Source organism: Vicia villosa, linkage group LG7, assembly GCF_029867415.1.
Source record: "Vicia villosa cultivar HV-30 ecotype Madison, WI linkage group LG7, Vvil1.0, whole genome shotgun sequence".
Lineage (NCBI taxonomy): Eukaryota > Viridiplantae > Streptophyta > Magnoliopsida > Fabales > Fabaceae > Vicia > Vicia villosa.
In genome coordinates this window covers 67,925,562-67,943,476 of record NC_081186.1, presented here as the reverse complement: position 1 = coordinate 67,943,476, position 17,915 = coordinate 67,925,562, and the positions used below count along the sequence as shown (strand labels likewise).

Sequence of the window (17,915 nt, the reverse complement as noted above, 5' to 3'; positions counted from 1 at the left end):
AAGATAAAAAACAATGAACACAATTATTTTTATCCTGGTTCGTTGTTAGCGAAACTACTCCAGTCCACCCCCTTAGAGTGATTTACCTCAACTGAGGATTTAATCCACTAATTCAACTGATTACAATGGTTATCCACTTAGAAACCTTCTAAGTCTTCTAGAGTATACAGATCACAACTTGATCACTCTAGGAATTCTTCACTTAGAAACCTTCTAAGTCTTCTAGAGTCTACAGATCACAACTTGATCACTCTAGGAACCTTTTACAAACAATGTAAAATAATGTTTACAAGAGTAAGATTGCTTCTAATAAAGCTGTAATCACAACAGTGATATTTCTCTTAAGTTCTAAGCTTAACACTCACTAAATATTACAAGAGTTTGTGAGGTTGAAGATGAAGTTCGTGAATTTTGATTTTGACAGCGTTTCAGTATTTTGCACAAGTGTTCTTACTTTGCTTCTGATCATAACTTCCATTTATAGGCGCTGAGAGGAAATGACCGTTGGGAGCATTTAATGCTTTGCGTGAATAGTACAGCTTTGCATTTAATGTTTCACACTTTTGTCAACTACCTCGAGCCTTGATTTTCCTGCTTTTAACGTTCCTTTTGTCAGTCAGAGATTAGACTAAATAGCATGTCATCTTGTACTTTCTTCTGGACTCAGATTTGTAGAATAACAATGTTTGAATATCAGAGTCAACAGCTTGGTACAGAGCATCTTCTTGTCTTTTGACTTTGAAGAGCTTGAGCGTGATACCATTCAGAACTTCAGAGCTTCTACTTCTGACTTCATGTTCTTCTGATGTTTTACAGTTCACGTTCTGATTCTGCTTGACCATTTTCTGATGTCTTCCTAGAGCATGTTCTGATGTAGCCATCTAGAACCTTCTGAGTCAGTGCTTCTGAGCGCTGATTTGTGCATACTCTTTATGTATTTCCTGAAATGGAAAATGCAAAGGATTAGAGTACCACATTATCTTATACAAAATTCATATATAATGTTATCATCAAAACACAGAATATTGATCAGAACAAATCTTGTTCTAACAAACTATTATATAGCGTGCATTCTAAAAAAGGCTATAATGGCCATGCACATATATCTTTGTATAGTTAACACTTTAGTATCTAGGAATCTATGCTTGAGATTCCATAGAAAGTGGTCTCACTAACATATTCGTAAAGACGGGTTTATCCAAGGTGCTCATGTAGCTAGGTATTCCACACAGAGTATAGATCTCATTACGAGTTTATATTACCTTAACCTTTATTCGCTTCATGAATCATGCTCAATAGCATGTTTCTTTCCATATCACTTCCCAACTTATTATTACTCATTGAATCTAATTCGTGGATTTCTAGTCTTTTAGGATGGTTATCAATATGAGTGATTCATTTATCTATTGGCAATAGTTTCATCCTTTTGGATGTATTTTGGACATTCTCTCTAGATATTCCTTTTGTCAAAGAATTAACTAAATTTTCATCAATGGGTATATAATTCACTCTAACATCTCCATTAAAGAGGAACTCTTGTGTGCTTACGACAACTTTTTTCTCTTATCGTTGTATTAACGATTCTTAATTTTTGCAATAGTCGCAATATTATTGTAGTGGTTCTAGATAACAGGCACCAGTTTTTTTCCATAGTTGAATCCCTACTAGCAAGCATCTCAATCAATTTGGTTTTTATACTAGCGGTTGAAATAGATATCATTTAAGATTCTATAGTAAATGAGTTAGAATCGTTTGTTTCTTAAACTTCGAGAGACTGCTCATTTAGCTACATTGATGATGTAACCACTTGTTGCTTTGAAATAATCTGACTTGGTGTTTCAATTAGCATCTTTGTGCCCCTCAAGGATAGAAGGGAACTTTTGACAATGTAATTTGAGGTTTGAGTCCTCTTAAGTAGGGGTAGCAAACATGCATGCCCGCGAAAACCAACAAAAAATGGAGCATGCACATTAAAGGATGCGAGCCTAAAAACAGGGCATGCACATTAAATATCCTCAACATAGGGAAACTATTCAAAAGAGATTCTCTTATTTGATGGAGTAATTTTAATACCAAGTATTACACTCGTTTCTCTTAGATCTTTCATATCAAAATTATTACACAACAACAATTTCACGTTATTTCTGACATAAATGTTTGATCCAAGCAGGCCCTACCGCTAACCTCACTCTATACCGCCACGCCAAGTTTGGAACCAATCTCACACTATATCAGCTCTGCCACTAGCCTCGAATCATGTCCGCTCCGCAAGGAGGCCAACTCTGCGCCGTTGCACCAACTCCGTCTTTTGCCTTACTCAACATCATTGTGCCAGCTCCACTGTCAACCTCTGTTGCGACTATGACGTCTTCATCGACTTCCAAGTTGATTAACTTAAACAAAGTCTTGTTGTAATTTACAATATTAGACTATTTTTGCTAGCCATGACAAAAAAAAAGCCTCATCATTTTGAACCATTTACATCTCATAATCGAAGGATATTAAACCAAAATAGGGGTAATCCATAAGTAGGGGTGTTCGCGGTGCGGTTTGGGGTTTTTTACGTAAAAAATTATCCGAACCGCAAGATAAAAAAATGTGCGGTTCAGTCTGGTTCGGTTGGCTTTTAGAAATAAAACCGAACCAAACTAATGTGGTTTGGATTGGTTCGGTTGGTTCGGTTTTTTAACAAAAATTTATTGAGCCATACATACATATATAGATGACAACATAACTTTGTATTTAGTCATTTATGCGTTATCAAATAACATCAAAATTCATCATATTTGGATAACAACTTTCCATTTAATATACAAAAATAAAATTAAATAAAAGTGAAATAAAAAAACATAAAATAGTAGCATAAAACAATATAAAAAACATTATAATGAAATAGAAAAACAGAGGAGATGAAAAATTAAAGAAGATGAAAAAGAAAGAGCTGAAGAGATGAGAGATTGGATAAGAAGGGGAACATTAAAAACGTAATTCCAATAGAGAACGGTAGAATAAAAATAATAAGATGAAAAAGTGAGAACTTAAAAGATAAAAGACTAGAAAAGAAGAGGTGATATGTACTTGAAAAAGAATAGGTGATATGTACTTGAAAAAGAAGATGAGAAGAAGACGCAATACCGCTAGGAGAGATTTAAGAAGACTTAAACTGAAACTTTAAATGTGAGGAAAAGAAAATCATTTTTAATGGTAAGAGTAAGGCATAATAGGTTTAAGTTTGGGTTGAATATAAGTTAATTGAAGTTTGAGAGTTGTAGCATAATGCGGTTTGGTTTGGTTTGGTTTGGTTCGGTTTGTAAAATACAAACCTGTAAACCGAACCGGAACCGAACCGTGCGGTTTGTTAAAAAATGGCCCAAACACATCCGAACCAAATGCGGTTTTTTGCGGTTTTAATTTGGTTTAGTTCGATTTTACGGTTTTCTATTGGGCCGGTTTGGTTTTGAACACCCCCTATCCATAAGTATCCATATCCATATCAAAAATGGATTTTACCCAAGAAGGTAAACTAGTATCCATAAGTATCTATATCCATATCAAAAATGGATTTTACCCAAGAAGGTAAACTAGGTGATAAGGGAAGATCAAAATTTACCCATCTCAATCCATTGACAATGTTCTCCAGTAAGGCAACACTATTATCATTTTTCAAAACTAAACAAATGCAAGTGGAAATAAATTAAGGTACAAGACATAACTGGGAGGGTCCCACGTGTGGAACGAAGCAAATAAAACCACAAGACGACAAAAAAAAATCAATAAAATGAAATAAATTTTGTTGGATCCAAATGATATACCTTACGAGGATCTTAGTCAGCATAGATATTTCATACATGCCTTGGATAAGAATAAACAACAATATAATGTGACACCATTATAAATTCATTCATTTTTCTTATATATATTATAATCGAATACACCATCAATCTCTTCATAACAATCATCAACGGATTATGTGAATTTCCATTGACGCGATTCCTTTTGGAATATCTTGAACGGTTATGTGAGGTTTCGTTTGCTCTCAGCAAATTGGTGTAAAAGAAGGGTTGCAATTTTGCAGGTAATTTCATCTCTTGATGTAATTGGGGATCTCAAATTTTGTTTTTGTTACGTTTTTTTTTTTGTTGTTGAAAGAATTTTCTGTGGATTTCATAATTTAATTAGAAGTTACAGAAGAGGTATAGTTTTAAATAGGGAAGTGAATGCATTAGAATGTTATGCTCTGTATGAAAGGTTGGACTTTGTAGTTTGGTTTTATGGCCTTGCTCTTGCTACTTTAATTTACAATTTAGACGAAAGAAAGACGTGGGATGAGATGGAACGGAATGGAGTGTTATATAATTCGATTCTATTGTTTGGATTTGTAAGTAATGGATTGAACGAAATGTAATATGATGAAATTCATTATATCTTATTTCGTTCAATCCTTTGATTTTTACTTCTCTATTTTGGGGTGCGAGCAATGAAATGAACTTAGGTGGTTTGAACATGGAGAGAAGATCAGGTGGATAGAAGTCAAACAACTAGAGGAAGAAAAAGATCTAAAAAGACTATAAGAGAAGTTATTAAGAAATATCTCGAAATTAACAATTTGGATAGAAGTACGGTCTTAGACAGAACATTATGGTGAAATTGATCCATGTAGCCCACTCCATTGGTAGGATAAGACTTGATTGTTGTTGTTGTTGTATACCTTGTGACTTATATCTTTAAGAAAGACATGTTTGGTAATATCATTTTCTCATGAGCTTGTAGTTTATTTTTCTAATTGGTAGCTTTTTTCTAATAAGCTAATTCAAACAGCATATAGTTTAACGCCTATAAATTTTTATTTTTTTCCTCTCAATTTTATCCTTATTATCTCGAACACAAATAAATATTAGCTAAAGGGTTTAATTGTTATGTACTGTCAGTGTAAATTTTTTGAATCTATCAGTGCATCATAACCACTCAACTGTATTACTTCAAAAGAAATTAAAATAAAAGTCAAATATTTTATACAAATTATCGGTTGTAATTAACTGACGGTGTAAAATTTCTTTATACAATCACTGCATTTCAATTAAATTCTTAGCTAAATATATATATATATATATATTTTGTGTTATTTTACAAGTATAAACAGTCAATTTTATCAAACACTACAAATTCAATTAACTAGCTTATTTGCTACGGGCCATCAACTAGCTTAAAAGTTATCAGCTAAAAATTAGCTTACCAGTTATCAGTTATTTTTATCAAACAGAGTTTTATCTCAATTTGAATTGCGAATTTGATTCAATATTCTTATTAGCATATATTGCCTGGTTGAGTATTTATTCATATTAATTGTTTTATTACTCACAAGACAACCCTGTTTTTGAGTTGTCAGATAAATTAAAGATGGTGGAGAAGTTCCTGACTGTGCCACCGTTTGAGTGCGCATGGCGAGAGGATTTAAAATTCCAGGAAGCAGGTAGAGGATGCGTGGCTTTCGATGCATTTGCCTGCAACGATGTCACATTGGTTTTCAGGGAGAATGTGGGAAGCCAAGGGTACCACTACAAAAGAGATAGCAGTCCTCATTACACAATCATATTGGGGAGTCATAGGAATCGGCGTCTCAGAATTGAGGTAAACGGTAAAACTGTTGTTGACGAAGCAGGAGTTGGTCTCTGTTGTTCCAACTCATTTCAGAGTTATTGGATCAGTATCTACGACGGTTTCATCAGTATAGGGAATGGGAAATACCCTTTCCAGGATGTTGTTTTCCAGTGGTCTGATTCGAATCCTAATTGTAATGTTCAGTATATTGGTCTCAGTAGTTGGGATAAACATGTTAAGTACAGAAATGTCAATGTCCTCTCGTTAACACACTCTCTCATGCCGTTATCGAAGCGTATGTTTTTCGGTGATTATCAAATTGAGGAGGATGATGTTGCTACTTACAAACAGTTGCATATGGACTATGACAAATGGGGCCTCAACAATTTTCTAGAGAGTTGGGACTTGTCTGATATGATATTCATCGTTGGTCCAGAGGAAAGACCTGTTCCTGCTCACAAGCCGATTTTAGCTGCTTCTGGAAACTTCAATTTTTGCTCCTCCTTTGTCATCACACTGCCCAATGTTTCTTATCCGATTCTCCATGCACTGCTTCACTACATCTACACTGGCTGGACCCAGGTACCACTTCTTCGTACTTATTGTTCATCGTTGATATGTTATTGAGGCAATCTTATTGCATTCCCCTACTCTATTTATGATAAATTTGTCTTGTGATTTTGCCTAGCGGATTATCATCTTTCTGATTTTTATTTTATTTGATGTACTGTTGTATTTTTCTATATTGTAGATTCCACATGAACAACTTGATTTATTGAGGGCTTTAAGTCTACATTTTCAAGTGATGCCACTGGTGAAGCAATGTGAAGAGGTTATGGAACGGTTTAAGGTAGATAACAAGTTGTTTGACACGGGTAAGAATGTGGAGTTAACATATCCGTGTATTGGACCTCATCGATCAACATTACCCTCCCTTCCCGTCAGCATTCAGAGGCTGGGGCAGTTAAAACTATCGGGGCAGTACAGTGATGTAGACATCTATATTGAGAATTATGGGTTTGTTGCACGAGTACACAGAATTGTTCTCAGCTTATGGAGTATCCCCTTTGCCAAGGTGACCCAAATTCACTATCTGTGATCTGATAACTTGTGATTCGTAGCAGGAAGATTTATGCACCTAAGCATCAATCTTTTCATTTTATAGAGGAAATATTAACTTCAGTGAACTATCAATTAAAGATGCTGTTATTTTTTACAGATGTTTACAAATGGAATGAGTGAAAGCATGTCATCCGAGGTTACCTTACGGGATGTGCCGCCAGAAGCTTTCAAGGTTATGCTTGACTTTTTATATGATGGGCAATTGAATGAGAAAGTTATTGATTCTGGTTCTATGTTGCTCCAACTCCTCCTATTGGCTGATCGATTTGGAGTGACATTTCTTCACCAAGAATGCTGCAAAATGCTTTTAGAAGGCCTCTCACAGGTAGTTGAGTAAATTTCGCTCACAACAGTAATTAATACTTTCTAGGAAGATAGAAAGAATCATTTATCCTGTGAATGCCACTTGGATTAAGTGATTGGAGAAGAGAGTTGCGGTTTCGGACTTATGAAAACAAAAGGAGAGAAGATAACCATTTTACAATAATCAATTATAAGATATTGATACTTCTTGTCTACACGTCATATGCAGGGATGAAGTTCCTCTTTTGGGTGAAGGTCATACATACAACAGAGTTTTTCTATTATACAAACAAATTAAATGGAGGAGGAAGAAGACAATTTTGGCATCTATTAATGATGTAGCTTTTGAAGCTAACTATTGAACTTTGTTGCAGGACTCTGTATGTCCACTCCTCCATGTGGTTTCTTCAATCCCGTCATGTACACTTGTTAAAGAAACGCTGCAGAGGAGAATCTCCATGAACTTTGACTATTTTATCAGTGCCAGCACTGACTTTGTTTTGTTAGACGATACAACTTTCTTCGACATCGTTAAGGTGTGTTTCTCTTAAAGTTGCTCCATTTGTTGAATTTGATGTTAAATCCAAGGAATTTAATTGAACGACACTCAATATCTTCTAAAGAGATCGGCTTATTCCTTTGCTTACATTTAAACCAGAAAAGTTTTATGAGTAGAAAGGCATAAAGAATAAAGGAATGGAGTTTTACTTATGTGGATATGCCATCAAAGTTGGAACAGTACTTTGGTAAATTCCTGCATATGCAATTTCTCAAATCTATATTTGAACGTGCAGCATCCAAATCTGACGGTGACATCCGAAGAGAAAGTTCTTAATGCAATCCTAATGTTTGGCATGAATGCAAAAGAGTTATTTGGATGGGAAGTGGTTGATCAGTTAATAATAAATTCAAAACCTGAAGTCCTTTTTGGGGAGAGGATTCAGTTGGTTTATGACTTGCTGTCATTTGTGCGGTTTCCGCTACTACAACATTCCTTACTTGACAAGGTTCGCCTGCTCTACATTCAGATACTTATTGCCAATTTTATAGGAACTGGGTTCCATTACATTCTTAATCTAATTATGCCGTGTAATTATCGTGCAGTTGCAGAATAGCAACATTGTCAGACATATTCCTGTTCTACAAAGTCTCGTAAGTTTGCTGTCTTATTCCAATGAATACTTTTTGTCTTTTCCAATTGATTCAGATTGTATATTTTGTGCGGTTTTGTGAACGTTATCTTTGATTAATTGTTATGTTGTTTATATTCTTACAGGTTCATGAGGCAATAAATTTTGTTGAACATCAGCTGGGAAGGCCAGAAAATGAAATTAAGTAAGTTCTTCGTAATAGTTTGTTTCCTCAGATTCTTCATCGGACATTACATCATGCTTTTCCCTTTGAGCCAATTTTCAAAATGTAGATTATAACCTCCCTAGTGGATAGCCAGAGTCATCTCAAGTTTTTGGAGATCCTATGTAGATTAGTAGCAGTTTGACCATAAGAAAACAAATAGATGCCCTATTTAACAATGGTTTAAACGTGACAAACATTTTATGAGGCCTTATCTAGCCAGATTTGTAGGGATGAATTAGGTCAAACTCTTATTTTATCATTGACAATAATTGATATCAGGATACAGGAAAGGAATATCAGAAATGTAGAAATATAGCACAAGTCACACATTAGTTACTTGGCTGCTGAAGTTTTTTAAAATAAGTTTGGAGTTCAATTGAAAATTGGTTTGCTTGGCTACCAAGTTAGGCCTATTTCAAGTTCAATTCAAGTCATGGATATTGTCTTTATGCTTTTTGTTCTTGGTGTATGTTTAGATATTACTATAATCTCCATTCTCAGCCCGCCCCCGCCAAAAATAAAACCTAACAGGAGTTATAACTTTCATCGGTTGCAGTGCTAGATTCCAACATAGACGGTCTAGTTACAAGGAGCTCCAGTATATTTGTGATGGGGACGACCATGGAGTTCTGTACTTTGCAGGCACATCATATGGTGAACACCAGTGGGTTAATCCTCTTTTGGCAGAGGTAGGTCATGCTTTACATTTTCCTCTTTAGTTTTTAGGAATTTTTATTGCAAGTTCTGATCTTTGACCTGTTTATACATTCACTTCTCAAAAATAAAAATTTGTTGCAGTCAAAGAAAATTACCATCACAGCCAGCAGCCCCCATTCAAGATACACGGATCCTAAGGTTTTGGTCTCAAGAACTTACCAGGTATGCTAAATTGATTTATCGTCGTTTGTCATTGAACTATTAATTTCTTGGATGGAACCTAATAGTTCATTTGGCTATGATATGATAGGGAACATGTTTCGCCGGGCCTCGTTTGGAAAATGGACATAACTGTTCCTGGTGGATGGTTGATCTTGGACAAGATCATCAGGTGCATAACTTGTTATTTAAGCAAGCTATTTATTGTATACTTAGTTTAAGTAAAACATCAAAATTACCCGACTGCAAAATAAAACTTTTAATTTGACGATTCATCGCCGCTTGACAAATGAAGTATTGAAACTAGAATTGCAATTCAATGAGTAGATAGATCATTTTTGTTGGATTGAAATAGCGCATCTGATTATGTTTTTTACTTCATATTTCAGCTTATGTGCAACTACTATACCATGAGGCAAGATGGCTCCAAGGCCTTTCCGAGACATTGGAATATTCAGGTACACAACAGTCGACTCTATTTAGAGGGATAAGATTTAGTTGTTGTTTCTTCCATAATAAGTGTCTGATGCACGCAAATCAGGGTTCGGCGGACGGAAAGAGCTGGCGGGACTTGAGGGTCCATGAAAATGACAGGACAACATGCAAACCTGGTCAGTTTGCATCTTGGCCTATAGTTGGTCCCAATGCTTTGCTTCCCTTTAGGTATTTCCGGGTGGTTCTCACAGGACCCACAACTGATACTACTAATCCTTGGAACTTCTGTATTTGTTACTTGGAGCTTTATGGCTACTTTCTCTAAAAGCTTTTGGTTTGGCTCTTATAGAAAAGATAGGCACTCCTATTACCTATACATGCAAGTTCCTTTATTTGATTGAATAATGTAATAATGTATAAATCCATATAGTTTTACTAAAGAATAATTGAAGTGCAACATTTGATGTTTAATTAGTTTACTTTGTCTGTGAACATGTAATTTTTTTTTACGTTTTTAAAAATAAAAATTAAATACGAAAATATACTTTTTTTTTTTTTAATCAAGATAATATTAACGGGAGAACTAAAGGTTCTCCCACCTTTTTACACAAAAGAAATGGGAAAATCCCAACAAAAGGCACAAAAAAGGCGAGAAATTACCTACCAATTGAAGTTACGAAAGAAAACCCAATGGATCCTTAGTAAATTCGTAAAAGCTAAAATATACTTGATTCGTAATTTTTTCTCTTTCATTGATTTGATTTGTTACCCGTATTTAAATATTTTATTTATTTAATTAAGAAAGTTTTAGTAAAAAAATAAAATATAATTCATTGGGTTTTAATTGTCTAAATTTATTTTACAAATATAATATGGATTTTGGAAGGAAAAAAAAACTAAATTGGCTAAGCAAGAAACTAGTTAAATAAGGATTTAGTGAGTCACATACTTCTTTCTTTCTTTTTCTCTCTTTTTACACAGAAAAGAAGAAAAAAAAGAGAATTTTTTATTGGGTTAAATAAGTATTTGGTCCCTATAAATAATGCAATTTTTATTTTTAGTCCCTCCTTGCCTTTAGGCAACGGTTTTTACAAAAAAACTGTTGTCAAAACCAGTTAAAACCGTTGCCAAAACCCATGAGGGATTAAAAATGAAACTGCAATATTTATAGGGACCAAAAATTTATTTAACCCTTTCTTATTAGACCTCTTGGATTTTTCACGCACCACTTTATTGACAAAACTGTCCCCTGCTTTCGTAGATGTACCTCTGAAAGCACCTTTTTTTACATTTGCGTCAAATATTCTGTAGATGCACATATAGAACACTTCGTAGGTACACCTCCAGAATAAATTCAAAATCAAGAAACCAGCAAAGCAACGGGAAAAGAAACATTCATTGATTAAAAATTGATATTATATCGAAATTTCAAACAGAAAATTAAATACTACATCTAAGAACTTACAACAGTCAAAATAATTTCATCTGATCCATGCATCATTTGAATGACATCAATGTCGTTTTCCACTTCATCCCACCAACGTTCTATTTCTCTGGTCTCAAGTGAGGTTTTTGTTCTAAGCCTCTGAATCCATCTGATGACTTCGCCAGGTTTGTACTCCTCCTCTAACCAAGACATCAGAGCTCTTTTTAGTTGGTCCAAGGAATGGATGTGCTAAAATTTCATTTGCACCGGGGTTTGAGAGGAGAAAAAACAACATGTCCGTCCCTTTTGAAAATAAATTATTCAGGAGGGGGTCACTTGGATGATGATCGCTGCCATGATAATGGCCAAAGAGATGCCATGAACTAATTCTCTTGAGAAATTTTTGTGTTTGTGTGTAATACAACACTAGAAACCCTAACTTTATAAAAAATCTTGGTGCATATGGACCACACATTTTCTGTCACAGAACGTTCCGTAGGTATATCCACGTAAGTATCGTACATATTTTGCTTTCGTAGGTGTACCTACGGAAAAAACCCATAATTTTCAAAATTAGAGCCTTCCGTAGATACATCTACGGAAGTTTCCCTGCTATTTTTTTTAACAGAACAGAATAATACAGCAGTAGCAGTAGAAGAAAAACACATAAACACATAAACTAATACTTGACAAAAAATGATTATATTGCAATGTTAAGGAGTGCATATATTATACTTTGAAACTAGAAAATACATCAAAAGAACTATCGTCGGCTAAATCTATTGGTGGTTCCAGTTTTGACTTTTTCTTATTCGATTCCTTCTCGATGTTATTCAATCTTTCGAATTTGTGCATCCTATCAATAAAAAGATCCGGCCACGTCTCGACATCTTTGGTATGATGTAGATCTCATTCCGGTGACGTAGGTGGTATGGGACATCCCGATAAAAGCCATCCAATACGTAGGTGGTATGCGAGCATTCGAATTTGTAGGCGGTGCAGAGTGGAAAAAAGGTTTCCGAAAAACCATAACGCGTCAAGTCAATGCACACCATATCATAGGCGCATGCAATAAGATGTCTCATTTCTGGGAATTTCATTCATTTTGACACTAGTTTGTAAGGACTCATCCAAGGCATAAGAGCTTCGTTAACTGCTTCAAATTTAGCTTCCTCTCCATATAATCGCGTGTACGATTCTTTATGCGTCTTCAACTTTTGGATGAGTAGATGACGGAAAACCGTGTAGCTACCCTCTCCATTACCAAGCAACACCGAGACGGCTCGGTAACCATAATTACCGTCCCCTGCAACATCTACGATCCACTCGATGTAAGGGTTCATAAAAATTGGCATCTCTCCGATGAATGGAATGTTAGGTGGAATAAGCATATCTTAGATAGTTGGAATTTTAAGTGGAATAGGTGTCAGAGGCGGTTTACTTATGCGAGCTCATTTGTTTGAACTTTTTTGAGATTTTTGAGATTTTTGAGATTTAGGAGTCGGTGAGTCGGAAAAAAATTTATCGACATGCTCATATTAAGAAGGAGACTGTGTAGTCGAGTTGTCATTCAGTGTAGGCTTCAATTTCTTGGGATTGTAACACCCTAATTTCCCCGACATTTATTAATATAAAATCAGGGTAAAAGTTTCAAATAATAAATATGCAATTAGGATGTCACACTTCTCAAAACATATTAAACTTGCTCAGTTATTTAAATAGATACATTATGCAGATGAACAAAAACAAAACTTCATAATTCTCAACTTCCAATTTTATTACGTAGCGGATAGGATTCACATAATATTATCAAAAAATCATTTGCATCCAACATAAACAACATTTATTCAAATAATATGGAGTTCATAAGACTCCAAACAATCATCAAAGACAACAAGATTAATCTAAGCTTTCATTCCCCCTGGTGTTACGTGTCAGAGCACAACCCGACTCGATATAAGCAACAGGAAGATCAACATCTTCCAAGCTACTCCAAAAGCGCACTAATCATCATTACCTGTGTGTTACCAACATAGAGGTAACAATCAAACAAAAGAGGTGAGATATCATAACAATATAAAGAAGCGTTTGATAACAAGTATATGAGAATAAAGTCATACACAATTCACCACTTTATAAAACATCGATATCTTTTATCAGTAAGTAATATACAATTATTCCACAACATACAACTCATCGTCACATCATCAATTATACAAGGATTCATCATCAACAGCTCATCATCATTCATGATCATGTAAAATACAATGCAACTGATACTGTGCAAATGCATGTGGTACCAACAGGACATAAGCCCCCTTCGCAATTTGCCAATTATTATAGACATCAACAGGGCATAAGTCTTCTTCGTAGTTTTTCTAATCCAGGCCAACGTGTTTGCCAATCCAGGACATTGTAAAACAACGACACCAATTATGCAACCACAAGGCAAAAGCCTTCAACAAACGTCAATATTGACCATCACTTCATCGTCATAACAACATCAATTCATCATCTTATTCATACCTCATCGTAGGCTTCATATTACCCACATCATCATAACATCACCAATCCATCATATTCATCATACAACACATCATGCAAAAGAATCACATTAATCATACAACGTTATTACCATCGCATATTACACGAGATACGTCCAAATAAGCATCAGTTATATCAAATAATTGTCTAATGGTTTCCAATATATTTTTATGAGATAGAAAATAATTTTACCTTTCCAATGGTCCAAACGGCGCGTCAAACAGACACTTGAGTAAAAAAATATGAATTTTCAAAGTTTTGGAAAAATCTGCCAACACAGTGATGTAACGGGTTACATCATTCATGTAACCGGTTACCTCAGTTCCAAAAGTGAAAATACCCCATTTTTCTTTGATGGAACCGGTTACCTCAACCATGTAACCGGTTGCATCACCCAAAATTGTCCAAAAATTACGTTTTCCCCATTTTTTCACTCATGTAACCGGTTACATCAACAATGTAACCGGTTACATCACTGAACAAGTCTCAAAATCTGTATTTTTCATCTACTACGGGATTGTTCCCTAAACCCCTAAAATTCTAATTTGTGATCAACATAAAAAGTAAGCAGTCTAATCACAGAATTTCCAGCAATTACAATACTACACATATCCAAACAAAACACTACACATATCAACAAGAATTATTATTAACATACATCATTTTCATGGATTCCTCATCAAAACCTAAATTATCAATACAAATCCAAAACTCATTCCTACATACAAATCATCATACCCAATTTTATATAGTTAGAACCCCCACCCTTACCTTAGATTGAAGATCCTATACTCTTTCAATGGAATCCTTGCCCTAACTTCTCTGTGTCTCTTCTCCTCTTTCACGATAAAATTCTCTTTTCACGTTCTCTCCAAATATTTCCCAATTCTATTTTTCTCCCTTATTTTAGTTAACCCTTTACTAACTTCTACATCACTAGTGGGCTTAACACACACACCCCTACTATTCATTATGCTAGCACCATAATAGGCCCAACTAATTATTTAATCATCTATGCTATTATTACTATTATTATTATATCCAAATAATAATTCTTATTCTAATCATACTAAATCACCTAATTTTTCCAATAAATCAAATCAAATAAATAATTATAACTAATTATATTTATTTAATTCTACAACTTCTAGATCAAAGGCACTACCATCTATTTTAGGAATACATACCATCTGATACCACAATCATCCTATAATTTATATTTTCCTTAAATAACTCACAATCAAATAATTAAATAATATAAACGGGCGTTATAGGGTATCATTGCAGCAGAATCATATTAAATTCAACACCTGTCATCACATGCTCACCTTCACTTAGGGTATCATTGCAACATAATCATATTAAATTTAGTAATAAAATATAACAACTTCAACTTGGTCTTATAAAGACTTGACTTTCATAAAATGATTTAAATGAGGTTGTATAAAATTGTTGAATAAATTATCGGAAATCAGATGCCGACAGAATTACAACTTGAACGACCCAAATGTAAATAGAAAAATTGCAGAACTTAACTCTAAGGCGCACTTATCACTTAGTGTGAGCAAACAAGCATATTTACAAACTAAATTTTATGCCTAAAAATAAATTCTAAAAACTTGGATAAAAAAGTTCTAACATTGAAAAACTCTATTTATTGGCTTCAATTCGTACAAGAGTTTCATAAAACGTGTAGGAGAAGTGGAGAAAAGTATGGAAGTGAGAAAAACTAAACTATAGATAATGGGCGAGAAAACCGGAATTTAGTGTCATGACTGTAACACCCCATAATTTCAGTTTATTAATTTAATTTGGATTTAAATTAAATAATTGGAATTTTAGTATTTTTATTTGGAATTATTTGGAAAATGGTGAAATATTGACATTTGGGCCTAGAGTGGTGATTAGCAGAAGAGGGGGTGTTGACTAAGCAAGCCCATTATAATATTTATTTTATTTTTCATAAAATAAGGAATTTGGGGAAAAGAGGAAGGAGAAGCAGGAACTGAGTCTGAAGAAAGGAGAACACGTGAAAGTGAGAAGAGCCAAAGGGGAAGAGAACCTTCGAAGTTCGACTCTGAGGTAAGGGGGGATTCTTCGGGTTAGTATTCCTTATGTGATTGTAGGTAGTATGATTGATTAGGATTGTTGTCTAGTTCAATCGTACGTGTCGGGTTTGGGAATTTTGTTAGGTTTTGATAATCTTGTATGAATTGGCATGATTTTGTTGATACTTGTGATATATGATGTTAATACATGTCAATAACTTGTTTGAAATGTGTAATTGTGTGAAAAACAATGATATTTGTGTGTATGTTCGTATGTACCTGAAATTGGGGTATTGGGATATGGTAAATGCTGTCAAAATGGTGATTTTTGCTGTGCAGGTACGTAGGAACCGGTTCCCATGTGGGACGAACCGGTTCCCCCTTGTAAAAACAGAGAAATATGGGTTCTGGGTAGCTGGGAACCGGTTCCCATGTAGGGACAACCCGGTTCCCCATAGTAAAAACCAGAGACGAGACTTTGAAGCTGCCAGGAACCGGTTCCCACGTAGGGACAACCCCGTTCCTGCAGCACTTTTTCTAAAAATGTTTTATCTTTGAAAACTCATAACTTTTGATCCGAGTATCCGATTTATGTGCCGTTTTGGGCGTTGTGAAGCTAATGAGATGCTTTATCTGATGAATTGATAAAATGGGCAATAGCCAACTTTACTTTTTAAACTCGATTTAATTATTAATGAATTGAAAGATAGTATATGTATATGTGCTTATATATATGACTATTGATGCATGTTCTGTATTGGTGATGAGATTGTGATATTTATTGGGTGATGTTGGTTTATAACATGTCGTAAATGAATACATATTTTGTGATTATGTTGTTGGGTTGTTTTGATAATTGGTTACATTGTGTGCAATGATGTTAGATGTAACGATGTATGAACGTGGTGATGATTGATGAATTATGAATGTTAATATACTGTTAATATTAACATGTGAACTGTGGTGAATGTATGTGTGATATGTTTGTATGAATGCTAAGAATATATACATGCTTATTGGTGATGATTTGGTGATGATAATGAGACGATGTGTTACATCGGATTGGTGATGTTGTAAGCATGTTATATGTTGCATTCATTGGCATACATTTTTGGTGATGGATCCCGGTGATGAAAGTGGATCAAAACGGTGGGCATGATTCCCAGTGTGGGGAATCGGTGCTGGATATTTTGGTGAGCATGATTCCCAGTGTGTGGAATCGGTGCTGGATATTTTGGTGAGCATGATTCCCAGTGTGTGGAATCGGTGCTGGATATTTGGTGAGCATGATTCCCTGTGTGTGGAATCGGTGCTGGTTAAACTGTATCTCAGTGATGAGGATATCAGTTGGATGGGTATATCCCATGTATGGTACCACATGCATAGTGTCAGTTTAATCATATGCATTGGTTATAACATGATTGGATGGAATTCAGTGTTATGCCTTGGTGTGTTTATATGATTGATGTATTAAGAATATGTTGTTAATATAACTTGATCATTGGTATAATTGATGAGTTGTGGGCCGATGGCCAATATTGTTGGATTGATGTTTACTTGTTGTAATAATTCTGATTATATGTATGATTGAGTGGATGATAATTACTATGAGATTTTATTGCTTATGATTGCATAATGCTTATTAATTCGAATGAAACTCACCCTTACTTTGATGATTTCAGATTAAGGATGTAGCGGCGTCTTGATTGGGTGAAGATAGCTTATAGGCTAGCCCTTAGTCCGTGTCGAGTCATGCTCTGAATGTAACACTGGGGAACGCTAGTTTAGAGACGAGTTATTATGTCGGTCTTTGTTGTTTATAATTGTATTAGAGAACTTGCATGAATGATGATGATTATGCAATGTTATGAATTATAATCCGCTGTGTTGAACATGAATTGTATTTATGTTAAATGGTTCCTCGTGTGGCATGACAAATGACTATAGTATTTTATGTTAAAGAAGTTGTGACATCCTTGTATTTCATGTTTACTCTAAATTTTTATTATATTTTCCGCGGGGGTTTTAGAAGGGTGTTACAATAGTGGTATCAGAGCATAGTCGGTCCTTGTGACCAGAGTCTTGTTGTTAATTTCCTTTCGTTACGCGACATGTGTGTGAAACACTGTTGGTACTCAGTGTGTTCTAACTGTTTGTCTGCAGAAGTGGGATTGAAACTAGTGGGGGAGAAGCTATGCTTCTCGGAT

The 17,915-nt window shown here is 34.9% G+C and overlaps 1 protein-coding gene and 1 long non-coding RNA gene across 2 annotated transcripts; both read left to right on the top strand.

Moving 5' to 3' along the window:
• The first annotated feature begins 3,914 nt into the window (after positions 1-3,914).
• LOC131620681 (BTB/POZ domain-containing protein At2g30600) lies at positions 3,915-10,182 on the top strand. Its single transcript, XM_058891822.1, has 13 exons — positions 3,915-4,075; positions 5,387-6,180; positions 6,350-6,673; positions 6,818-7,045; positions 7,398-7,559; positions 7,818-8,030; positions 8,128-8,175; positions 8,300-8,358; positions 8,936-9,068; positions 9,178-9,258; positions 9,347-9,427; positions 9,645-9,713; positions 9,797-10,182. The coding sequence occupies exons 2-13, from the start codon at positions 5,398-5,400 to the stop codon at positions 10,013-10,015; spliced, it is 2,400 nt and encodes a 799-aa protein (XP_058747805.1). The 5' UTR covers positions 3,915-4,075; positions 5,387-5,397; the 3' UTR covers positions 10,016-10,182.
• Positions 10,183-15,515: 5,333 nt separating this feature from the next.
• On the top strand, positions 15,516-17,679 carry LOC131617353 (uncharacterized). The gene is made up of 2 exons (XR_009288560.1): positions 15,516-15,742; positions 17,391-17,679. It is a non-coding gene; the product is annotated as an uncharacterized LOC131617353 (long non-coding RNA).
• Positions 17,680-17,915: the final 236 nt, after the last annotated feature.